General features: G+C 37.1%; 3 protein-coding genes across 4 annotated transcripts; all 3 read left to right on the plus strand.

Annotated features, from left to right (window-relative positions):
* The first annotated feature begins 55 nt into the window (after positions 1 to 55).
* LOC124392052 (membrane-spanning 4-domains subfamily A member 15-like) lies at positions 56 to 8,145 on the plus strand. The gene is made up of 7 exons (XM_046858741.1): positions 56 to 3,084; positions 4,746 to 4,810; positions 5,346 to 5,456; positions 5,562 to 5,618; positions 6,218 to 6,373; positions 7,271 to 7,384; positions 7,545 to 8,145. The coding sequence occupies exons 2-7, from the start codon at positions 4,769 to 4,771 to the stop codon at positions 7,545 to 7,547; spliced, it is 483 nt and encodes a 160-aa protein (XP_046714697.1). The 5' UTR covers positions 56 to 3,084; positions 4,746 to 4,768; the 3' UTR covers positions 7,548 to 8,145.
* A 786-nt stretch (positions 8,146 to 8,931) lies between these two features.
* LOC124397384 (membrane-spanning 4-domains subfamily A member 15-like) lies at positions 8,932 to 15,088 on the plus strand. Of its 2 annotated transcripts, XM_046867003.1 has the most exons (7): positions 8,932 to 9,124; positions 10,931 to 10,998; positions 11,321 to 11,443; positions 11,534 to 11,590; positions 12,691 to 12,846; positions 14,273 to 14,386; positions 14,522 to 15,088. In XM_046867003.1, exons 2-7 carry the CDS (start codon positions 10,954 to 10,956, stop codon positions 14,546 to 14,548), a joined length of 522 nt encoding a protein of 173 aa, XP_046722959.1. In that variant the 5' UTR covers positions 8,932 to 9,124; positions 10,931 to 10,953; the 3' UTR covers positions 14,549 to 15,088. The 2 variants fall into 2 exon arrangements, with proteins under 2 accessions (XP_046722959.1, XP_046722977.1); XM_046867021.1 differs by lacking the exon at positions 12,691 to 12,846.
* Positions 15,089 to 15,823: 735 nt separating this feature from the next.
* Positions 15,824 to 21,152, plus strand: LOC124389785 (membrane-spanning 4-domains subfamily A member 12-like). The gene is made up of 7 exons (XM_046855314.1): positions 15,824 to 15,980; positions 19,359 to 19,432; positions 19,632 to 19,739; positions 19,848 to 19,904; positions 20,481 to 20,624; positions 20,788 to 20,901; positions 21,004 to 21,152. Exons 2-7 carry the CDS (start codon positions 19,391 to 19,393, stop codon positions 21,007 to 21,009), a joined length of 471 nt encoding a protein of 156 aa, XP_046711270.1. The 5' UTR covers positions 15,824 to 15,980; positions 19,359 to 19,390; the 3' UTR covers positions 21,010 to 21,152.
* Positions 21,153 to 26,212: the final 5,060 nt, after the last annotated feature.

Here is a 26,212-nt window from a genome sequence, read left to right on the forward strand (position 1 = left end):
ATTCATTTATTCTCTAACAGTATATTTATTTTTTACACCAATTATAATGTCTGATTACAGGAGCTGAAGTCCTCTCTCTCTCTCTCTCTCTCTCTCTCTCTCTCTCTCTCTCTCTCTCTCTCTGCATGCTGGGAGTGAGTGGGCGGAGCCTGTGGAGTGTGAGCGGGAACATACTTGTCACATTCTTCTCTTCTTTGCATTTTCTATTGTTTGATACTTCCTAAAAGTTACAAAAAACATGTGACTGGTGAACATCAGTGATCACTTCCCTAAATCAAAACGGCTGTTTGAAGCCATAAAACAGTTAATTAATGAAGGTGTTTTTGAAGATGAGGAAGTTTATCTGTTACAGAAAATAATGACAAAACTCACTAATTTGTGTGATGATGGAGGTGAAACAGTCTAATCCTCTCAGTCCTCAGTGGGTCACTCTGCTGCTGGTCTGTCATGGAGGACATACACATCTCATCTCTAAATGTTAATGGAGCGAGAGATAGCAGGAAGAGTGCAGGGATATATGAAATGACGAGGCAGAAGAAGATAGACGTGCTGTTTTTACAAGAGACCCACAGTGATAGTAGCAATCTCACTGACTGGACACAGGAACGGCCTGGTCTTTCCTGCCTGAGCCACAACACCTCCACTAGTGGAGAGGTGGCAGTTTTATTCTCTAAGAGTTTTACACCAGTCACATACAATACAGAGGAGATTGTGAAGGGCAGACTGGTAAAAGTCAGGGCCCAGTTTGAGAAACATGTTTTTATTTTTATCTGTGTGGATGCTCCGACCTCACCTATAGAGAAACTTGATATTTTAGATGATTTATGTAAAGTCATCGAGACAAGTAATAATGAAGAATGTTTATTTGTTGGTGGGGATTTTAACTGCACTACAGACAACAGCGACCGCAACCATATTGAACCCCACATGCCCTCCCGTACACGTCTCATTCAAGTACTCCAAAAATATGCTTTAAATGATACATGCCGGTCATTTCATGACTTTCGAAGACAGTACACATGGGCTCACACACGCAACAATTTTATGTCGCTTGCGAGGCTGGACAGGTTTTTACATTTTCGAACATCATTTAAACATTTTAAAGAGTTGTTTTATCAGCGCTGTTGGTCTCTCAGACCACAGTTTGGTTTCCTGCATAGCAGTTTTAAAATCTATTAAACCAAAAAGTGCATACTGACAATATAACACAGCTCTTTTACACAACGACTATAACCTGCTCTCTAAGGTCTTAGCCACCAGACTGGGAAGCGTTCTGGAGGAAGTAATTCACTCTGATCAGACATACTGTGTAACTAGGAGGTCAATATTTGACAACATCTCGCTGGTTCGAGATCTTTTAAAAGCCTCAAAATTATTCGGTCTGAAAAGGGGTCTGGTCTCCATAGACAGAGTGAAAAATGATTTTTTTTTATGGAAAACTTTTAAAGCTTTTGGTTTTAGCTCTGATTTTATAAACAAAATAAGAGTTTTATATTGTGACATTAAAGTGTACTGAAAGTTAATGGTGGCTTATGTGCTCAGTTTAAAGTGTACCGGGGTGTAGGACAAGGGTGCTCTGTGTCAGGAATGCTCTACACCCTAGCGTAGGAAATGAACTGAAAGGCTAAGAAATTAACTGAATGGGTTCTCATTTCCTGGTTGTGGGACCACCTTCCGTTTATCAGCATATGCTGAAGATACAGCAGTAATTATAGACCAACAAAACAACATCAACACACTACATATAATCTCCAGGGACTATGGCATAATATCCTCAGGCAAAATAAACTGGAATAAAAGTGAGACGCTAATTATAAACAACCTGGCAGCATCCTCCCTTTGGCTTAAAGTAGCATGTATAAACCCACCAGAAACACTTTTATCTAGAATTCAGTCGATGTTTTTAGACTTTTTCTGGGACAAGTTACACTGTGTGCCCCAAAGAGTCTTATACCTACTCAAAGAAGAAGGTGGGCAGGGCGTAATGCACCTACAGAGCAGAACTGCAGGACCCTGTTCCTGAACTTTCTCTGTCTCCAGACTTAGAGGGGAGTACTGGTCACTTTTTAGAATGAAAGAATGTCACAAATGTGGATTTTTACATGGTCTCTGGAAAAACGTTTTATAAAACCTGTGTTAAGGTTTTTAATAAGAAAAGTTAAGCGTAGAGTGGACACATGGTGGCGCTCTGTCCTCTGGCTGGGGGAGGAAGAATGAACACAGTGGAGAACATTCTACAAGCCACCATTAATGAAAAGGTCTGGTGACGACAGCAGTGATTGAGCCCAGGATTCTAGTCAACTTTCACTTTTACATGAAAACGTTGAACTTGATGATGTTTGAGAAAATGTGATGCAATAAAAGTGCAGTTTGCTCTGTTTTTACTGATGAACTGCAGTCTTAAGATCATCATGCAAATTCAGTTTTTACCGTATTTACACAAATAACTTTTGTATGTAATCATTAATTAATTAATTAATTTATTTATTTATTAGTTTATTTATTTATTTTTTTATTTATTTAAGTGATGTATTTACTTAAATTAAATGTTTTATCGGTCCCTGTTACAAGCTTTGAGGAATTGTAATAAAATGTTCTCTCTCTCTCTCTCTCTCTCTCTCTCTCTCTCTCTCTCTCTCTCTCTCTCTCTGTCTTCTCCTTTTTCTCACTCTAATCAGTGCAACAATGATGGACCAACAGTATAATCAATAGAAAGCTGTTGAGGATGTTGAGGATGAGGTTTCATTTTTTCCTCGTGTCGTCTCAGAGTTTTTTTCCTTCACCACCATCACTTTTGTCTTACAGGAAACTCAAACGAGTCTGATTCACTCGAAAACAGAGCAGTCAATTAACTCAGATATTTAGGTTCCATGTTTGCTTTTTGAAAGATTTTGTAAAGTTCTAATTAATTTTTTTATCTGCTGTGGGATCTGATCACTTTCATCTGTGGGATCTGATCACTTTCATCTGTGGGATCACGTTTAAATCTGCCACAGGGAGCAGAGCAAACAAACCCTCCACTGACTTCCTGTGAGTGACGAGCAGTGAAGCTGCAGCAGAAACACACAAAGCTTTAATCAGCAGGTAAAAACCTTTTCTTTTCTTTCTCTCCACTTTCTAAAATATTTCTATAACGATTTTTACCCACTACATCCAGCAGCTGAGTGTCAGGATGGGTCTGGTTTTTATTTTTATCTGAAACTGTGTAGAAATTTGGTGATTTTGATCAACTCCTTTGTACAAAAGATTATTTTCTTGTAAATATATTTAACCAATTATAAATCTATTTTTATTTTTATACATTTATATCAGGGTCCAATAATAACAACAAAAAATCATATTGTATTGTGGATTGAAGTGAAAAATGCAGCAGAAAATGTGAATCAACTGCAGATATTTCAGGATCATATAAAGTGTAAGGAATGTTATTTTTTTATTACAGCGCATCCTGAAGTGTTTTATTGCTGTAAAAGAGAACGATTAGCTGCTTGTTTTTGTTGGTACGACATGATGTGATTCTGTTCTCAAATTCAGACACACTTTCATTTCTTTTTTTTTTGCCTGTTCCCACCAGTTAATTCACTGCCAGCAGTTTCCTCAGTGATGTTAAAAAAATAAGCTTTTAATTAACTCATTAAATATTTAGTATTTATTATGTTATGATTTCTACATTCAGTTGATGAATGACACACTCAAACTGAGAGACACTGAACACTGAAGAAAAATGAGGACCAAACTGTATATAGAAATAAAATAAATGGAAAAATTAAACCATAAAAGCAGAGCATTTCTCGAGCTGAATCGCTGAAAGTGGAGATCTTCTGATTGTTTTTAACGACATGAACTTTTACTTTTTTTACTTGTTTTTTTTTATTTTATTTTCTCAAAGAATCAAAGGCAACTTTTTCTTTCAGTTTTTTTTTGGCTGTTTGAAGCGACAGACTTTACAGTCAGCTGCTGTCTGATGGCTGAGTGGTGAAAACCAGATCGTGAATAGAGAAGAGTTCATCATGCTACAAATAAATACAAAGCTTTTTGGTCGTATATGTATTTGTTGATCCTCTAACAGCAGTGTGTGATTTTATATTGTAATTACACAATGTTAAATGATCAGGTGTGCTTTAAGTCACACTATGGTTATGGTTTGACTTCAAAGCAGGATGTGCTAAAAACCAACCTGTGCTGAACGCAGGAAGTGAGGAAACATCTCACCAGTGGTGATTTGTTCCATTTAATCTTGTACAGTTATTAAATAACAAGCACTGCTATTTCCTCTGGTATTGGAGCCAGAAAGTGTTTAGTCCCTAAACCGCTGCTTGCTGAATTCGGCTCCTGGTTGCTATGATGAGAAACAAAATAAATAAAGCAGATTTAGTGGTTTAGATTTTATTTCACCAGTAAACTGCTGGAATTAAAGTGTTAATGTTGAGTTTTTAATTGAGATTAAAGTCTGCATTTTTTATTTAAATTAAGGATAAACCAACCTGAAGACCAGAGAGACGTCTATAGGAAGAAAACAAGATATTCTCAATTATATTTTCACACATTTTCACATATTTAAAATACAAAAATACCAGGAAGTGAAAGCAAAACTGATCATTGGATAGTTTCTTGTGATGTCATTAAATATAATTCAAAACCTTTTCGCACATCATTCAAAATTAAAACTATCCAAAGATTAAATTTGGAATGTAAATCTGATTAATCTGAATCTGCTTTTTTTTTTTTTTTTTTTACCTTTACAGGATAAAGGAGATTTACCCCGAGTATGGACACAGCTGTAGTTAAAGAAAGCCCAAAAGCACTGGGGGTATGTATTTATTTATTTATTTATTATGTAGGGTTAGTGTTATGTTTTTTGCATTTTGTAAGATTTGAGCATGCCATTTTCCACCAAACATTTCTGCATGTCATGTACACATGGTGTTGTGAAAGTGGCAGGCTGAGAGCGAGAACATGGCAAGATAAAGATAAAAGATCATCTTCAGAATGGCAAATGAGCCCAAATATTTCACAAGTGAACAATGATTGTATTAAGAATGGGGTTATGCAGCTGATGAAGGTGATTTCCTCCACGTGATGTTCAGATTCTGCAAATCATCTACATCTTTTTTCTGCAGCAGAAGAATCCAAAAAAGGGTTTATTTCATAGCATACATATGATCATCCCTAAATGTGCACACACCTAAAAAACTGAAGAGCTTCTATTTATTTATTTTTTATTTTACTTTTTTCCTATAAACATCTCTCTGGTCTTCATGTTGGTGCACACACCTAAAAAACTGAAAATCTTCTATTTTTGCCCATTTTTTCATGTTTATCTGCTTATCTTTTTGTCTCCACAGACTGTCCAGATGATGATCGGCGTCGTTATATTCTTCTTTGGTGACGTTTTAAAAAACATTGTTAATGGTGTGACTGTTCACAGCTACATCACCTACTGGGGGTCGATCTGCGTATGTTCAGTTGTGTTGATTTTACTGTATTTCATTCAGATGCTTTTATTTATTAACTAAAAACAATGTTTTTACTGTAAAGTTTTGATATTTCCCTCTGATCAGTTTATCTGCACTGGTGCTCTGTCGGTCAGCTCTGTGGACTGGAGGAAACAATGTGTGGTGCGTAAACATCAGCATGTACACTGTTATGCTTCTTATACAGATTTGATGTTTGACCAAAAAGAAGAAATAAGGAAGATCTATTTGCGCCAATTTACGATGTGAAACTTACTTTTGAATGACCTCCATCTGATATGTTTCCAGTTGTATAATTGTCTTTTTGAAACTTTTTTTTTCCCGCTAGAAACTCGCTTGTCTTTTCGATTCCATGAACAAAAGAAATCCATAAATGAACAGAGCAGGGGTTTATTAAAGACAAAAAGTATTAACACCTTCTACCTAATTGGTCACGTTGGCTGATACACTGCAGTGGCTGAGCTGCTTCACTGCTCATGTTCACCATTTTTAAACCTCTGCAAATAAAGCTTAATCTTTTATGGACATTCTTGGTTGTCAGAACTTCAGCAGCGGGTGGGCCTGCAGGGTGGAGTAGGAGGGGCAGGAAGATAGCAGGAATAATGTTCACGAGACTGCAGTGTAATGACTTGATACAAGACTTTACATCCTACTTTACTCACGAAACCATTCAAATACTGATGAATGAGGTTAATTTAGTTGCTGAATTGACACATCAGTTTTGTGTTTGTTCTCTCGTGTAGATGAAAGCCACGCTGGTAATGAACGTGTTCAGTGTGGTGTCTGCAGTTTTGGCTGTCATCTTGTTCTCTATCGATCTGGGACCGTCGTCTTTCCGAGCCATACTGTGCAAACCGTGCTTTTATCAGCTGTCAATGTATTACTGTCAGTTACAACTGGTGTGTATCTCATACTGAATCAGAACAATCCTCACAGCAGAATATTATATTACTAGACTTACATTAAATAGATATATTGTGTGATGTTAGTGGAAAGTGGAGGAAGCAGGAAATTACAACAAATTACAATGAAAGTGATTATTTATTGATTTGTCTTTCAAGTTCATCTACCTTTAATAAAAAATTCATCCTGAATAATAAATAATGAATTAATACCCTCATACATGACGGACCAGCAGATCCGAGCATTTCTCATTAATATCAATGAGACAAATGCTGAATATTTAAAGTAAATGAGAATAAAATGTTTGTTCTGAGGAGCAAATACTGAAGCCAGAGAGTTATGATGAACACAGGCTACGTCTACACTAATCATGATCAATTCAAAACGGTGTTTCCGTTAAGAACCCCCTCGGAAACACACGTTCGTTTTCTATCGCAACACAAAAGTTGTTCATTCTCACTGAAAAGTCTGGAAACGCGTACGTCCCTGTACCGCACATGAGCAAAACGTAAGATGCTTTTAAAAACCAGCTTTTTTGTTGACTGAAAATGTCTCAGTGTCGATTGAAGGTCAAAAAGGAGAAAAAAATAAGCGTTTTTAAACAAAAATATATCAGTGTTGACATGGTCTCAGAGACCACTTACTTCACGAGGGAATATTACGAATAATTCACCATCCGATAATCTCATACCCCAGTCTCTTCACACCTGACTCATTCATTGTGCTCTGCATTTCAGAGTGGAGTTTTTTATTTTATATATAAAACATTCTGTAACATCTTTCCAATCATTATTAGATTCTAAAAGCTCAATAATCCAATTAAATCCAGTATTTCTTGTTTATATCTGCAAAACAATGTGAATTGTATTTAAAATATTTCTTTTTTTTTTTAGAAACAAGTACTGGGAACAATCGGTGTCCTTCTTGTTTTCTCTCTTCTCGAGATACTTGTCTCGATTGCGATGTTTGTACTGACCTGGAAAGCCAGAAGTTCTATTGAAATCCTGGTCAGTGTTTCATCATTTTCTTCCCTTCTTTTCATCCCTCATTCCGTTTACTTTTTTTTTGTAAACTATTGTTCATTTTGGATTGTGAAGTTTGTACACAGTAATTCATGATTCTGGACTGATGTCTATATGTTTGATTGTTTTTTTTCTCCTACTAAAGTAAACTTCAGGCAACAATCATCTGATCAAGAATCCATCTGAGGAAAACCAAATTCTCCTTATTTCATCTGCAGAGAATTTCTTAGGCTGAAGCTTTTATATGAAGAAAAAAGTTTACTGATATTTTCCATGTTCATTTCCAAGCTGATGCTTCAAAATATCTGTGTGTCTGTGTGTGTGTGTGTGTGTGTGCGCAATATAGAATCAGTAATATTTTAGATTCTACTGTATTTCTTTTTAAGTAAAAAAAAAAATATTTTAACAAAACACAAAATAATTTAAACCATGAACAACGCATCAAAACCAAACCCAACATGAGGAACGACATGGAAAGACAAACCATGAGATACTGAGTGCTGTGAAGGTGAAGCTTAAATACACAGGTGCTTATCAAGGTGACAAAGAACAGGTGTGAGTAATAAGTGTCATGTGACAAACAAGGAAGTGAAGGGGCTTTTGGGTAATGCAGTCCCTTGGTATGATCCTGATACTCATTCACACAGACTTGTATGAAGTTATAAACTTTACGTTTCATTTGCATCATGTGTTTGTTCTCTTTTTTCCTATTTTATTTACAAGATATATTTAATTAAACTCTTAAAAAAAACCCTCAAATCATTTGCATTTGCATGTTAATGAATCGCCTGTAAATGACCAAACATACACAAACACACATACACACAGCACAGCTCATTTGCATACTGACACACCCACAAAACTACAAAAAAGGTCAAGTTTACAGGCAGCTGAAAGCATGAAATAAGGGATCTATCGAAAGGCTGAAAAGTGGAAGATGAAGCAAAATTGCCAACAAAATTCTGCAATGCTTCTTACATAATGCAGTAGCAGGTCATCAGGGCAGGAGGATCTCTGCTTTCCTAAACTCGATCAGAATCACTGACAATCAAATCAGGTTTTATTTTTTTTATGAACCGTTTATACTTTTGTGTTTTCTTTTTTGTGTAATCTGCACAAAGACACACAATTTGCCTTCTTTCCAAATTCCAAGGAAAACTGCAATGCACAGAAAATATGCAGGAAAAACCCAGGGGCAGTTTATATTGTAATAATCTTCAGTCACGTAATGAATTATTTTTATTTATTTATTACTGGATGATCCTGATGACATGAATCGATACGTGGCTTCCTGTTGTTGATTTTGTTGCTACTTTTCCCGGGTAAAATTATTTCTCATGGCTCATTAGGATCAAAAATATAAAATAAAAGCAAATAAAAGCAAATGAAAAAAGCTGTTTAATCAGAAGGTCAGGTGTAGATGATTGTTTTTAGAGCAGCAGCTCAGACTTGTGTAGCTACAAATAAAAAATATACATGAATAATGACACTTTTACTTTGATAGCTGGAGAAGACACAAGCTGGACGTTACAGGAGCTAAAGCAAGTCTCAGTTCCTAATTTGAAATAACCAATTTGCAGGGTTTAGATGTTTTACTCAGCTGTGGGATCTGATCACCACGTTTAAGTCTGTCACAAAGAGCAGTGCCAACAAACCCATCACCCACTTCCTGTTAGTGAAGAGCAGTGAAGCTGCAGCAGAGCCTCACAAAGCTTTGATTAGCAGGTAAAAACTTTAAATTTTTTTCCCTCCACTTTCTAAAATATTATTATGTTGATTTTTAACCACTGCATCCAACACCTAAGTGTCAGAATGGGTGTGTTTAAAAAAAACAAAACTATTTAACGTGTTAATGTAAGATTATGTTTAATAATTTAACTATTAAATGTCAAAAGTTAAGGTTGCTATTGTTTAATGCATATTTATATAAACACAATCTGATATTTATATTTCATGTAAACAAGATGTTTTGCTTACAATATGATTATTGATTAAAAAATAAACAAAGCACGTGAAATGTTAAAAAAGGTTAAATGGTGAAATCAATGCGCAGGTCGAATAGCATCTAAAAAAATGGGTTTGTGGGCGGGTCTTAGCTAATCAACAGACACTGACGTGTAAAAATCCGTTCTTTTGTATTTTGAAATAAAGCTGATGATTTAGTTGTATTGATGGAAGTTCGGCTGGTACTTGCTGTTAACAGTCTTTTATTCGTACCTCCACACTGCTGTGATGAGGACGATTTTCGGAAAGTTTTGTGGTGGCGAGGTGTGAAAAGAGTCGAGTATCGTCTGGGATTTCAGACGCGCTCTTACAAAAACATTTCCCACGCTGAAAAACCACAAGACATTTGCTAACAGTGCAGTTTCTTCTGATTCTGGTTTTTCAAATCAGCACGAGTGCATTTAAATAAATATATAATCACCACTGTATCGATCAGAGGTGAACAAACCTTTTTTTATGAAGGGCCACAAAAAAATGTTGCATTATACTGTACCATCCGTATCATATTCAAATTAAACTTACCATGGTTCCTCTCTTGGTTCCTCTCATGTGATTTAAAAAATACTGTGATCTGGGCAATGAATGCAGTTTCATTTTCAAAGTTCTAACTTCGCAAAATTTTGAGTTTTGCAGAAATAATCCAATTTATTGTACAATAGATTTCAATATTCAATCTTTATCTAATGAGAGACATGAAGCTGCACCTCAAGATTTTTCCAAATGGCATTTTTCAATTTTTATAAATATTTACACACTGATCAGGAATAACATTATGAGCACCTGCCTAATATTGTGTTGGTCCCCTTATGCTGCTAAAACACCCGTGACCCATCAATCATCAACACCATGAAGTTCTTTAGCAGTTTGAGCTACAGGAGCTCGTCTGTTGGATCGGACCAAACGGACCAGCCTTCGCTCCACACGTGTATCAATGTGCCTCTGTCGCACGTGACCCTGTCGCCGGTTCACCACTGTTCCTTCCTTGGAGCACTTTAGATTCTGACCACTGCAGACCAGGAACATCCCACAAGAGCTGCAGTTTTGGAGATGCTCTGATCCAGCCGTCTAGACGTCACAATTTCTCATAATCGCTCAAAACCTTACGCCTATTTTTCCTGCTTTTAACATCAACTTTGAGGACAAAATGTTTACCTTCTGCCCAATAAATAAATCAGCTCTGTTATAAATTTGAATTTATATAAAAAAAAATGACAAACACTATACGTTGAAGTGGACGACTGAATCATCACAAATATTATAATGATAATATAATACAAACTTTAGGGTGTACTTTTAGTTCTGATGGTAATATTTTATTTTAGTTCACTGATATGTGATCAAATTTGAGTAGTATTTTGTGTCACCTGACTGTTATTCTAAAAAGCATCTTAGATAAATCTGAGATCATGTTTAGTTAATAGTCATAAAACAATATATTCTATATAAAATATAACTATTAAGTGGCCAGATTTGAAACAAAATACTGATTTTTGATACCTGAATTTATTATAATTTTTATGTTTGCAGGATTGAGTTGACTTCTCAGAAGAATGGCGAATTGGACCATTATGAACGAAAGCCCAAAAGCACTGGGGGTACATTTACCTGGAGTCGAGTACACTGTGAATGTTTTGATGCATGAACGAATAATTATATTTATAATTCCTTAAAATAATCATTAATTTAATCACAGTTGATATTCAAAATAGCACATGATGCAGCACAAATGATTATTTTGCAGGTCATTTGTTTCTATTGTGCATCATGTTTATAAAGCCACGAGGTCTTAAATGTAAACCATGAAATTGTAGTGTAATGATGATCTGAAGGTTAAACTGATATCTGCTCATATTCTTAATAATCTAACAACACAATAATATTCTCGGTTTTCTGGTTGTTTATTTCTTTTCTTCTCAGACTGTCCAGATCATAATTGGAGCAGTGGTGTTCCTCTTTGGGTTTGTTCTAAAATCTGTTTCTGACTCTGAAATCATCATCAACAGTGTCAACAGCAATATCATATACTGGGGATCTTTTAGTGTATGTTTATTAATACTGTTAATATCACCACATTTCACGTGACTGCTTCCAGTGATTATGTAATAAACAATCTGATTTTCCTTTGATTAGTTCATCATCTCTGGTGCTCTGTCTGTTGCTTCCCTGGACACCAGTCATCCTTCTTTGGTGGGTACACATGAGCATGCACACTGAACTTATTCATAAATAGTTTTTTTAAAAGACTGGAGATAATTGTCTTTAGGTGGAGAGAAATTAATTTACTCCTAACCTTTTTCACATTTACACACAAGTTCATTCAAAAAAATCATTTTGAACTGCATAAAGAAAATGCGTAATTTGTATGTGATCAGCAGCAATATATTTGCTTCAATGAATCTCTGAAGGAAACCAAATCGATGCCCAAGAAATAGCTCTGAAGAAAGCCGACTGTGGTGTTGCCTCACATTAGGGAAATAAAACTGTTGCGCTAAAACACAACGGTGAGACTCCAGCCAACAGTCTCCAGAACAGAACAAAACTCTCCATTACCAGCAGGTGGCAGTAGTCTGTATTTGGCATCCAAACAGGAAAACTGGAAGAGCTAGATCTGGGAATATATAAAGCAAACAGCATTTACACCTGCTGCGATCTTTACTAACGGAGTCGTGTAGCTTTTTCCAAAGATATTCATTTTTAATCTGATATAACAAGTTCATCTTCAATCTCAAGCCAGAGTTCAGCTTTTACTATTCCGTTTGTGTAAAGTTTCTTTGTAATGTCACACAGTGACTGACATTAGCGCCCTCTCCTGGATCCTGGTGATTATCTGGTCTTTGACTTCTTGATTCCATAAATCCAAGGCATTGTTGAAATATTCTTTTGGACACATGAGGTAACAAGTGGCAAGAATGACAACAAGTGTCTGTGCGTTCCCTCTTTACTCTGTCGCTGTTAGCTTTAGTTCTTCCCATACTTCCCAACTCAACCAGAGCCAGGGTACAATAACTGAAACTAAAATGGTACAGTCGACAGGGTCCAGCTAATCACAAACCGGAAGGTGTAGGGTGTGTGAGTGTTCTGATCTTACAATGATGGAACAAATCCATCACATGCACTGCAAGACACCCATCACTTCACCACCACTGTCATCCAGAAGACCCAGACGTTAACAACATTACAATCATTTCTTCTGAAAAAATTCTCAAAACCTGTTAAAAAATGAGGCCCATTGTTTTAATCTCTATGTCCTTGTAAAACATCACAATTAACGTTTCCCCTCTCGTTAGGTGAAAGCAGCACTGGCTATGAATGTGGTCAGTCTTGCGATTGCAAGTGCAGGGGTCAGAGTGTTCTCCGACGATCTGCAGAAGTCTCCAGAATACCACTGTTCACATATATTTTATCAGAGGGAACTGGCACTGATTTTCTGTAGATTCTTTTGGGTTTGTATCTTACTGTTGTCATACACATGATGGTTCTTATCTTTCACCAAAAATCACCAAGTGCTCACTTTTTCAACACAATCGGCACTTCAGAGCATCAATCTGATGGTTTAGCACCGAGGAAAGAAAAGCTCTAAGCTTTTCTAGCAGGATAGTGTGGTAGAAATAATTAGGATTAAACTACATTTTAGTGATATCCTGATAGCCACAACGAGCTTCTTACCTTTGTTTGATTGTGGGCCCTTATTTATTTGCGAAAGCACCTGTGCATGACCCAAGTGGTCCTGAATCTCCACCCTGCCGTTCTGGCATCTCAAAAATGTGGAGTTAGCTGTTTTTTTATTTTTTTACAATGTAGTAACTCTTCAAAGCTCTAATACCCAATACAGTTTGCGTAATTTGCATGGAATAAATGCTTTTGGAGATATAATTTAGGTTGGTATTAGTGAGGTCTTTTTCACAATTTCAAATTTAGAAATGTAGTTGAAACTTATCACCAGCCAGACTCCACATTGAGCTCATTTCAACAGAACAACTGTGAAACAAGATCCTTTAGACTGGTCTGATGGCCGGCCAAGACCATACAGTTATAGTACAGTTATTTCAAAGGGGAATTTTATAAGAAGAAAATGGGCATTTGGAGGAACTGCTAGAATCACCCCCAAAACTCAAGGTCTGATGTAGACCCTCTTGAATATTGATGTAAGCTTTAAATTTGAAAGGACTGCAGAACCCTGATTCACCTCATCTGAGGTGCTCAGTTTGGACATGCTATAGAACAAAGACAAGTCTGGGGTCCATTGTGGCTAAAGCACGGGAAACTGGAAGTTGGCAAAAAGAAAGATGGAGGTCTGCCAGTGGAAGATAGTAATGCCAACTTCTCTCTTGGACAGTTTTCAGCTGGAAAGTTTTCACCAGCAAGTGCTGTTTGCTTGTTAATTGTCCTGTCTTGAATTTTTTCTTTACGTTTTGAGTAGGATTGTGACTTATGTACCTTCTTGGGCTGGATTCAAGCCATTAATCTGGCTATGTGACCACCCAGCAGTTCTTGTTTTGTGACCAAGGTTGATAGAATCTTTAATAGTCAGAAGGCCACAATAAATCACTGTGTACAAGAGACAACTTCCAACGTCTTCACAATACCAGCTGTTTAGTGACATTCTTGGGGTCCAGTCACAAGTACCGTTTAGAAGAGTGGGAGGTGGTAGCTGGGAGGGTATGGATCAGTGGTTAAAATGTTGGACATCTGATCAGAAGTTTGTGAATTCAAATTCTAGCACCACCAAGCTTTCATTGCTGGGCCCTTAAGCAAGGCCCTCAACTGTTGCTCTGGATAAGTGCATCTGCTAAATGTATTTGCAGCAGTTTTCTTATATAAACTATAAACTATCTATTCCGATGTCAACAGAAACATATTTCTCCTCAGAAACATACGATTGGAAACAGTAAAGTGCTTCTGGGATTCTCTGTTCTTGAGATCATTGTCTCCATCGCAACTTTTGTACTGACGTGGAAAGTCAGAAGCTCCACTGAAACCACGGTCGGTGCTTCCTCATTTATTTCACTGCTGCATTCAAGAACTTTTATTTCTGTATCTTTGTTTATTATGGAAGTGGACTATAAATGAACACATGGTAAAGTGTGAACTGTGAACATGTCTTTTTGTCTTGTACAGTCTGCAGCAGTTCCACATTCCACCTGACGGGAAGCTCCACCTCGTTCCTTTACTCCTCTTCAGAGATTTTTGAAGTGTGTGTGTGTGTGTGTGTGTGTCTGCAATATCACATCAATCCTGGATTTTCTTCTGATGTTACAGTGTGTTTTTCCATGATTTGGTTTATTGATTGTTTGTTTGGCTCAATGCCTTGTTTGGCTCAATGCCTTAAATTGTGTGTGTGTGTGTGTGTGTGTGTGTGTGTGTGTGTGTGTGTGTGTGTGTGTGTGTGTGTGTGTACAGTACATGCATGTAAGATTGTATTGTTTTTGTTATAGAATGAAATGAAACGGTTGTAACAGTGCAGTAGAATTGTTTGTTCAGAATGTGTAACCCTTTGAGTCATTCACTGTGAAAATAATGTTCATGTTCAATTCTTAGTATATGATCACATTAAACTAGATTTCAGAGTAGAAGCACGTTAGATGACTTTTCATTGCTAATGATTATACACTTCAAATACAAATCAATTATCATTACAATCACACACTCGACCAGACTAGACCATGTCCAGCACTTTCATCTTTAATAAAAAAAAAAAAACAAGCAAAAACTTCTCCTTTTTGTTAAATATGAGAAATGAATTCTTGGACTTGCAGCATCATTACCAGTTAGGACGTAATAATCGTGTGCTAGAACAGTTTTACTCTTGGTGTATATAGTTTTTGTGCTCTATCTTTAGTTTATCTTCTGGTTTAACAGTTTACATAATAAATGGCGATTAAAGTAATGCGGTCGAACACACTCGCTGCGATCGTTTAAGATGAAAGAAAACCCTTGAGACATATCTGTTTGATATATATGGAAGTTATCATGATAAGCGTGTAAAAGTGTGTAACCGTGACGACGAGCCGTCTGATAAAGGGCTCGTTGTGATGCGTATAGCGTTTCCATACTAACAGCTGAAGTGCAGGGACCTGCTGTATTTAGCAGACGTTCCAGTTACTGAAGAAGATCCTGAGCCTCACACTTTTACCTTGAACATTGTGATGGCAGGTCAAACCTGTAAAGCTCCCTGAGCTGCCACTGTCTGTCTCACTGTCTCACTTGTCATAACAAAAAACTTAGATTCCAGGGCACATTTTTAAATCTCCATAGCAACCAGTTAAAAACAAAAGTCAATGCAATCAACTCAAACATGTCATCATACAGTAATGATGATCAGTTCACTGTAGAATTCTGAGCGTGAGATTATCATTGGGTTTGAACGTTACGTTGTGAGACTGTGTGACGTGGTTAACCTACTACCCACTACAAGGCGTGTACTTCTGAATTTTGCAACTTGGCATTAAAAAAAAGGGTCTGAGATGTGTATTTAAGACTGCCACAGAAAAGTGCGCCAACACAAGAGACTTCCTATGAGAGACGAGCCGTGAAGCTGCAGCTGAGCGCAAGTGCAAGAAATTCATTTCACATCCAGGTAATTTTTTTACATTTTTTTTTTCCAAAATTTTTTATAAATTATACACAGATCTGTGAGACCAAAAATGTATTTTAAATATACATACTTTATTTAAAGCATAGAATTAGAGAATTAAACAAATGAAAATATAGTAAATATGTAATACCATTTAAAATCAGAAAACTTTATTGAGCCCTGAGGGAAATTGTTTGGTTGCAGCTGCTTACTGTAAAATATCAAAGTAAAAATGTAAGTAAAAATAAAAGAAAACATTTTTAAATAAATATACATATTAAGGTATTTATTAAGGGAAAAATATGCAAAAAAATGGATGCTTTTGCAACATTTATGCAAGAAATAAAATTCTAATCAAATTTACAATTCTCATTCCTACAACAGATAAAATCTTTTCTTATTAATATTTAATGCAAATTTGTTTCAATTTTGTTAGAATTTTACTTTTCACTTTCACAGATTGTAATGCAGGTAATATAATTATTAATAATTAATAGGAAAAAACTACATTCAGAGGATGCATCAAAAAACTTCAAATTTTATATCTGATGATAAATGAATGTGCAGGTCGAATAATTGTGCATCTGAAGCACAGAAATTGTGCGTGATGCTGTGAGAGGAAACTAATGGGTGGGTGGACAGTGGAAGTACTGGGTGGGTTTGGAAGGCAGTTGGAGGGGGAAGTGGGGTAAAATGTGAAACTCCTCAGTACTTTCTCAGATTTCAGACTCACACTTCAAAATCACACAACATCATTTCCAGGTTGTTGTTTTTTTTTTGTTTTTTTTCTTTTTTTTTTTTTGAGCAACTCGCTTTCATCATGTAGTAAAAACCGAAAACCCTTGGTGCGTTTTATTTCACATGCTTCACTAGACTCATATACATTTTTTTTTATAAAAATATCAAAAACATATTTTAAGCAAAATCTGAAAATTGAGACAAATAAACAATTGAATAATAAAACGATAAACAGAATAAAATGACATTTCTCTCAAGACTCTGTTCCAGAGTTACATGATATTTCCTGCCCGTGTCTTGCAAGCCCGTTGTGCAACATCTGTTAAGTTTTTTTTTTCCCTGTTCGACTGCAGTTTAAATCTTGATCTTTCATTATAAACCACACATTCTTTATCTACATGTAGAACACATGCAGTGTGAGAGAAATCGAGAAGTGTAAAGAGAAATCATCTGCGCCTGCTGTGAAAACACATACAACTGATGTGTCTTGTTTTACACCCTGTAACACACCGGCTTATCAACACTATCTCACTATACCTCATCATCTCACACTATCTCACCATCATCTCACCTTATCTCACTATACCTCACATCTCACACTATCTCACCATCATTTCACTTTATCTCACTATACCTCATCATCTCACACTATCTCACCATCATCTCACCTTATCTTACTATACCTCACATCTCACACTATCTCACCATCATTTCACTTTATCTCACTATACCTCATCATCTCACACTATCTCACCATCATCTCACCTTATCTCACTATACCTCACATCTCACACTATCTCATCATCATTTCACTTTATCTCACTATACCTCATCATCCCACACTATCTCACCATCATCTCACTTTATCTCACTATACCTCATCATCTCACACTATCTCAAATCAAATCAAATTTTATTTGTCACATACACATAAACTAATGGGTTATCTCACCAACATCTCACATTATCTCACCACACCTTATCATCTCGCACTATCTCACCATCATCTTACACTATCTCACCATCATCCCACACTATCTCACCATCATCCCACACTATCTCACCATACCTCATCATCTCGCACTATCTCACACCCACAACACATACAGACTCACGAGCAGAGGCATTGCAGCACCTAGAACTTCTCTGAAATCATTTATAGCACTCTGTTTATTTCTGAATGTAAATAACAACAATAATATTAATAGCAATAAAACATAATATCAAAATAATAATAATAATAATAATAATAATAATAATAATAATAATAATAATAATAATAATAATATACAGTGGCTCAAAATAATATTTGGACAATTAAACCACACTTACATATATATATATATATATATAAGTTTATTTTACTGCAACATGGCAACCCAATTGACATTTATTTAACATTAAAAGTGAAATAAAAATCTATTTTATTCAGGCATCCTGTCCATCTTTAGACACTTATTTGTAAGTGAATCAAAGATCAGAGTGTTTCAGAGATCCAGCGCCACTATCATTTAACCATCGTCTGTTTGGTAAAAAATCGTCTGGGTTTGAACTCAGGTGTCAGGTGTTTCCTGTAGAAAACTTTCACTTCATCCCCAGCTGGGCTTTGAGACATGCTACAGAAGAAGGTCAGAGGATTGGAAACAGAAAAAAACAAAATGAGATGTAAAACAGGCCAAAAGCAGCTCATAGGTTTTGCAGAAAAAGATCTCATATAGTTTTATATTTATATATAGAGAGAGAGTAGCTACTGTCTACCATCAGCTTCCATCACTGGATGAGTACGAAATATTCCCAGAGCAGTTCACACATTTGGATGTATAAATTATATCATATTATTTTATATGTAAATGATATTCATATAATTTATGTTTTTTTTTAATGAGTCTTTTAAGCTGCACTGGAGATTTTCCTTACTGACCTCAGTTCAGGATGTTTTCAGTAAAATCACAGAAAACCTTTATAACATCACCTCAATTACAGATCACCAGATCAATAAGTGCTGTTTAACTACTGGACTAGATGCAGTAGACTGTAATTATTTTTTTTTTTGCTTTGCTACACAAATAATAATAAACTACATACAATCCATTATTATATTATGCAGCTAAAAGAAATATTGTTGCTTTATGAGTAAAGTAATATAAAGTTTTTTGCCTATTTCATTTAAATGAGCGTAAAAGTCGATAAAGTTCACTGTCTATTAAAATCCAGTGGAGTAAAAACTGCATCTATTGAAACATAAATCTAGTTGAGTAGAGAGTAGAAGTTGTTTCTAATTTTGATACCTAAGTAAAACTAGAAAGTAGCCAAAAGATTACGTAAGTACAATAACGAAAGTGTATTTGCTTAAATACTTTACACTACTGTCAGTATGCTGTGAATGAGAAATGCTGTACTGAAGAGTGAGAAGAAACGACGCCCCTTGTGGACATGATTGGAGGCTGCGGTACCTGCTGGGAAATGGAGTTAAAGGATGGCGCTGTTACATGATAACCGCCAACTAGAATCATCTTATTGAGCTAAATTAGAGTGAAATATAATCTAAGCTTTTAATGCAAATTTCTATCATTACTTTACTATGCCAAGAATAAATTCGGAGCTGCTGATTCTTGTACTAAACACAAGTCTGATGTTTCTCAGTTTTACAGGAACCGCAGAGACTCGGAGTAAAGATGCCTCTAACGGCTCCCAAAGTGGACATAAAATCCCTGGGGGTAATGTCTCGTGCTAATGTTCTTATTTTTTATCCAACATTAAATAAATATTGTAAAAGTTTCATTTCTGAGCCTCAGGATGTGAGATGACGAGGTGATTAGCGATATAATAATAATAATAATAATAATAATAATAATAATAATAATAATAATAATAATATCTCCTGTAATTTACTCTGTTTATTTATTGTTCCTGCAGATTGTCCAGACAATGGTCGGGTTTGTGATCTTAATGTTTGGAGTTGCAATTAAAGATTATAATTTGAAAACTGTCAACAGTGGCATCATGTACTGGGGATCCCTTTGCGTACGTTCTCTCGCTTTAATAACTACTCATTTTTTTATTTCATGGTTGTGTTGAAAAAAAACAAAAAAAAACAGATAATAATCTCTGTTTCAATTAATTTCTGATCAGTTTATCATCTGTGGGTCTTTATCGGTCAGTGTCATGGAACATCGTCTTCCCAATTTGGTGAGAACACACGACTCTTACTTTTTATTATTAGTTTAAACATAAATATACGCTGCATATTTGTAAATCAATCTAATGTAACGGTATGAAGATTTACTTTGACCAAACAAAGCTATCAATCTCCAGATGTACCATTTTATTTCCACAGAAAAATCTTCCCTTAGCATGAAGAACAGCTTCACACACTCTCAGAGTCTGGACACTTTGTTTCTCCAAACATTCAGATGAAATACTTTGCTGTGACTTGTGTAAAAACTTGCCAAAGTTGTTCTTTACTAGTTAAAGATTTCATGGTTTTAGTGTATGGAATAGTAGCCATGTTGGTTCAAGATTCATTTCACCATTTATCCTTGATGTATATAATGAGTTAGCATGTTCTCCAAATGTAAACAGAATTAGCTGCTTGTAATCAGCTGTAAACAGTCATAGCGACATACACTTCCATACAGGGTGAGACAGCGATGCGATACACTCACCAAACTCTGCGTTATCATTCACTTCAATATAAACGTTCATGATCAGAGAATCATTGCAGAAGTCACCTGGTGATTGTGTGACGTTTCCTGCTCTCGTTAGGTGAAAGCCTCGCTGGTGATGAACGTGATCAGCGCTGTGGCTGCTTTCGGAGCCTTCATTGTGTTCTGTATTGATCTGGTGCCTCTCAGTGGCAATCAACCAGCCTGTCAGGATATTGACAAATGTTTCTTGGTCGTTATAGTGGTTTGTATCTCAGTGTTCTCACTCATTTAACAATGTTCTCAAATCACTTATTCTCTATTGTTTTAAGATAAATCACTTCAGCACAACATAAATACTTTTATCAGAAAGCATTAAAAAATTTCCCCCATTGATCTCCATTGTACTTATTCTTTGTTTCCCCCAGTACCTCATGCGTGGACTCCTTCGAGTGTTCATAGTCTTTTCTGTTCTTGAGATCTGCATGGCCATCTGGACATTTATTCTGATCTGGAAATCCCGTGACTCCATTGAAACTATTGTAGGTGTTTCCTTTGGTATATTATGAAGGGGGGATTTGTTGTAATAAGCGTAAACAACAGTAAACAACAACAATGACCTTGTATTCTTTTTTCTGCTACAGTCCTAGGTGAAGGATCTTCTGATCAATGATCCATGTGAGGAAACCTTCAACTCTTCAGCTTCTAAGCTTTTCGTTTTTCTTTGCATGTTAAGGTGCATGCTCAGAACTTTTGACAATGAAAAGAAATAAAGCTTTTAAAGCGTGCTGTGCTTTTGAGTCGATATCGCTTTTATTTATTTATTTTAATTGTTTTTTTTATTTTATTATAATGTCATCAGTGCGGATTGGATTTGAGAATGTTATCTTGGAATAAAATATATACAGAAAAAGTTAAAAGGTTTATATAATAAAGCAATATAAGGCTGTTGTTTCAATAGCAGCAGCTTGTTCACAAGTCTTGATATACATTTGAAAAACACAACGGAGCTATATTAAATATATTTAAACATTTATGTAAGAAGTCTTCAGTGCTGGTGCTTTTGCAACAGTCAGAATTTTGACAACGTCTTCAGGACAGAGGATTTTGCTTGTTACAGTTTTTTCTGTAATAATAATAATAACAAATGAGTTGTTTTGCTGTAATGGTGAGATGGAAAAAATTTCTTTCCTGTCATGTTAAATGTTTTCTGCAGTATGTAGAACAGTTCTCAGGAAGTGGCTTTAAGGGGCCTCCAGAATCTCTACCCTGAGCAGAGGGTCTCACAAAGTGGGCCTCCAGCTATATGTCTTGTATGTGTATGAATAACAGCATCGTTTAAACAAACGACTTTCTGTTTCATTTTTATTTGAGTAATCGGCAGACCTAGGGTTAGGGTTAGGGTGTTTTTTTTTTTTTTTGCCTATGAATATTAGATCATATTCATAAGCAAAAAAAAAAAAACTACAAGTAAAGTAAAAAGGATAGGAATAAAAGAAACTAACTCTAAACAATACTACCACCACCATGCTTCAATCTTTACATTTATGGCATTTAGCAGATGCCCTTATCCAGCGCCACCTACATTTATCTCTTTCATACAATTAAAGCAATAGGCTTAAGGGCCTTGTTTAGGGGTCCAGGAGTGGCAGCTTAGTGTGCCTGGGATTTGAACTTATGATGTTTTGGATCTAAAATCCAATGGCTTAACCACTAATATTATAGTGTTTGTGTGGAGTCATGAGAGTCATCATAATAATACGACGAAGTCATTATAATAAGTCATTATAATTCTTCCACCACCACCAGTCAGTACCATAGTATACTATGTGTAGTGACATGACAGCCATCATAATACTTCATTCACTGTACTTTACTATCATATTATAATGTGTGTACAGTCATAACAGTCATAATAGCACTACCACCATCATGCCATTATTACATAGTGTGTCGAGTTCCTACAGAAGCCGAAGCAATTATGCATTGGTACCAAAAATCAGCATGGCTTTGAATCAGCTGTTGGCGTGAGGCATCACAGAATACCTTCTTACGCAAACTTTGACTACATTACACCTTTATCAAACGAGAGATCTGTGTGCCCACAACTCATTCAGTACAGTCAATTACACCTGCAGATGGAGCTCAAAATCAGATAATACCAGGAGTACTATCTGAGAACTAGATCATCATCTACAACGCAGAAAATCCAGGCAGGGTTGTGCTTCAAGGCATTTCCGTTCTCCTGGACGTTACTGATTTTATTCATAAATGATAAACGACACATTTTTTTTTTTTTTAAGCGACGAATTGAAAGAAAACCGGAAAACACGTTGAAGAACTAAAACAGAAAGAAAGTCAGAAGTTATTACTCACATTGATGAAACGATGCCTTTTGTACAAACTGAAATGTTTCGCTGGAAAACCGCACAGAGACGAGTCCTGGTTTTGCTATAGCCTCATGAAAACCACAAACCACTTCCTGATCACTGTCCTGCAAACAGCACAAAAGCTCTCAATGTCACTTCTGTTGCAAACTATATTGTACAATTACTCTGAGAATAACTTGAGTCCATGAATGACACACTTTCTATTGATGGTTATACAATCATTAATGTTTTGCTTTTAAAGGTGTTCAGTACAACATTAATGTAACATTGAGAGCAATGTTGTAGGTATACAGTATATTAATGCATTATTTCATAAATCCTGTTCCTCAGAAAATTACTAACCCTTCTGTGAATGCAGTGGAAGCATTAGCTGGTTAATGTTGTTGTATACCAATGTGCACTCTTAAACTTAGTTAGCTAGCAAGACAACAACGGCAATTAGCCAATTTGGCTCCAAAATATGGTAACTAAGTGTTTCAGCTTCATCTTAAACACACTAAATTTTAGTCAGTATAATTTAGATGGTGCTTTTACCCAGAAACACTGTCACAAAGCAGATTCACAGAAATAAATGGAATACAAATCCATGCAAGAAACCTTTAGGGGAACCAGACTGAAAAAAGAAGCCTGTCCTCATCCTCAACACCGGATATCAATTCATTACAGGTCCATCACTGCTGTTCATGCTGGTGGAGGCTGTTTGTAGCAACAGCAGCCTTAAACCATTGTAGCAGCCTGATTATATCAACTCATTGTGTCTCCATGGTTCTTATGTGGTTCGCGATCGAATATGCGGATTACGAATAAGAATTTCATACCGGATTGGTCGAGGCCCGGGTTACCAACGACCGCCATAGGTATCGTTAGCCAACAGGGTACTGGTGGAAATTGGGCTACTGTTGGCTGAAGGAAGAGAAGGAGAGGAGGAAGACGTCTACAGATACAGCAGGGAAATGAGATGTGGAGGAGAGTGGAGGTTCAGTTTGGTACTTTAAATGTTGGTACTATGACGGGTAAAGGGAGAGAGGTAGCTGATATGATGGAGAGGAGAAAGGTAGATATGTTGTGTGTTCAGGAGACCAAGTGGAATGGGAGTAAGGCCAGGAACATTGGAGGTGTTTAAACTGTTCTATCATGGTGTGGATGAAAAGAGAAATGGTGTAGGGGGGATTCTGAAGGAAGAGTACGATAAAACTGTAGTGGAGGTAAAGAGAGTTTCTGATGAACATGAAGCTGGAGGTTAAAGGGATGATGATAAATGTCATCAGTGCTTATGCTCCACAAGTCAGCTATGAGATGGAGGAGAAGGGAACAATTATGGAGTGAATTGGATGAAGTGGTAGAAGGTGAACCTAGGAATGAAAGATTGGTGATTGGGGCAGACTTTAATGGTCATGTAGGTGAAGGGAACAGAGGTGATGAGGAGGTGATGGTAGGTATGGTCTTAAGGAGAGGAATGTGGAAGGGCAGATGGTGGGAGATTTTGCTAAAAGGATGGAAATGGCATTGGTAAACACGTATTTTAAAAAGAACGAGAATCATAGCGTGACGTATATTAGTGGAGGAAGGTGCACACAGGTGGACTATGTTCTATGTAGGAGATGCAACCTGAAGAAGATGTTGGTGGGGGACAGTGTAGATAGACAGCATCGGATGGTGTTCTGTAGAATGGTTTGGAAGTGAAGAAGAAGAGGAGGAGAGTGAGGACTGAAAGAAGACGTGGTGGTGGACTGAGGAAGTGCAGGAGAGCAGAAGGAGAAAAGGGTTAACAAAACAGAATTGGGATCGACAGAGAGATGAGAAAAGAAGGCAGGAGTACAAGGAGATGCGGCAGCAGGTGCAGAGGGATGTGGCGAAAGCCAAGGAAAAGGCATATGAGGAGCTGTAGGAGAGGTTGAACACTAAAAGTGAAGAAAAGGATTTGTAGCGATTGGCCAGGCAGAGGGACCGAGCTGGGAAGGATGTGCTGCAAGTTAGAGCAGTAAAGGATGGAGATGGAAATGTGTTGATTAGTGAGGAGAGTGTGTTTAGAAGATGGAGGGAGTATTTTGAGCAGCTGATGAACGAGGAAAATGAGAGAGAGACAAGGTTGGATGGTGTGTAGATGGTGAAGCAGTGTTTTTTAAGAATAAGGGAGATGTGCAGACCTGCAGTAACTACAGGGGAATTAAGTTGATCAGTCACACCATGTAGTTATGGGAAAGAGTAGTGGAAGCCAGGCTGAGAGAAGAGGTGACCATCTGTGAGCAACAGTATGGTTTCATGCCGAGGAAGTTCACCACAGATGCATTATTTGCCTTGAGAATGTTGATGGAGAAGTATAGAGAAGGTCAGAAGGAGTTGCATTGTGTGTTTGTGGATTTAGAGAAAGCATACGACAGGGTGGAGAGAGGAGTTGTGGTATTGTATGAGGAAGTCTGGTGTGTCAGAGACGTATGTGAGGGTGGTGCAGGACATGTATGAGGACAGTGTGACAGCAGTGAAGTGTGCAGTAAGAACAACAGGCTGGTTCAAGGTGAAGGTTGGACCGCATCAAGGATCGGCCCTGAGCCCTTTCCTGTTTGCAGTGGTGATGGACAGAAGTCAGACAGGAGTTTCCATGGACAATGATGTTTGCGGATGATATAGTGATTAGAGGTGAGAGTAGGGAGCAGGTTGAGAAGAGCCTGGAGAGGTGGAGGTACACGTTGGAGAGAAGGAGAATGAAAGTCAGTAGGAGTGAGACAGAGTACATGTGTGTGAATGAGAGGGAGGGCAGTGGAGGGGTGCGGTTGCAGGGAGAAGAGGTGGAAAAGGTGGAGGAGTTCAGGTACCTGGGGTCAACAGTACAAAGTAATGGATAGTGTGTTAGAGAAGTGATGAAAAGAGTGCAGGCAGGGTGGAGTGGGTGAAGAAGAGTGATAGCAGGAGTGATTTGTGATAGAAGAGAATCTGTGAGAGTGAAAGGGAAAGTTTATAGGACTGTGGTGAGACCTGAGATGTTGTACGGTTTAGGGACAGTGGCATTGAGTAAAAGACGGGAGGTGGAGCTGGAGGTAGCAGAGCTGAAGATGTTGAGGTTTTCTTTGTGAGTGACGACGATGGACAGGAATAAAAATGAGTTTATTAGAGGGACAGCGGATGTAGGACGTTTTGGAGACAAGGTGAGGGAGGTGAGATTGAGATGGTTTGGACATGTGCAGAGGAGGGACATGGGGTATATCAGTAGGAGAATGCTGAGGATGGAGCTACCAGGAAGGAGGAAAAGAGGAAGACCAAGGAGGAGGTTTATGGATGTGGTGAAGGAAGACATGCAGGTAGTTGGTGTGACAGAGGCAGATGTAGAGGACAGGGGGTTGTGGAGACGGATGATCCGCTGTGGTGCCCCCTAATGGGAGAAGCCGAAAGCAAAAGAAGAAGAAGAAAAAGAAGAAGAAGAGTGTCTTCATGGTTTTTGAGTGAAAATATTCAGCTTTGAAAACCA

Source organism: Silurus meridionalis, chromosome 1 (genome assembly GCF_014805685.1).
Source record: "Silurus meridionalis isolate SWU-2019-XX chromosome 1, ASM1480568v1, whole genome shotgun sequence".
NCBI classification, from domain to species: Eukaryota; Metazoa; Chordata; class Actinopteri; order Siluriformes; family Siluridae; genus Silurus; species Silurus meridionalis.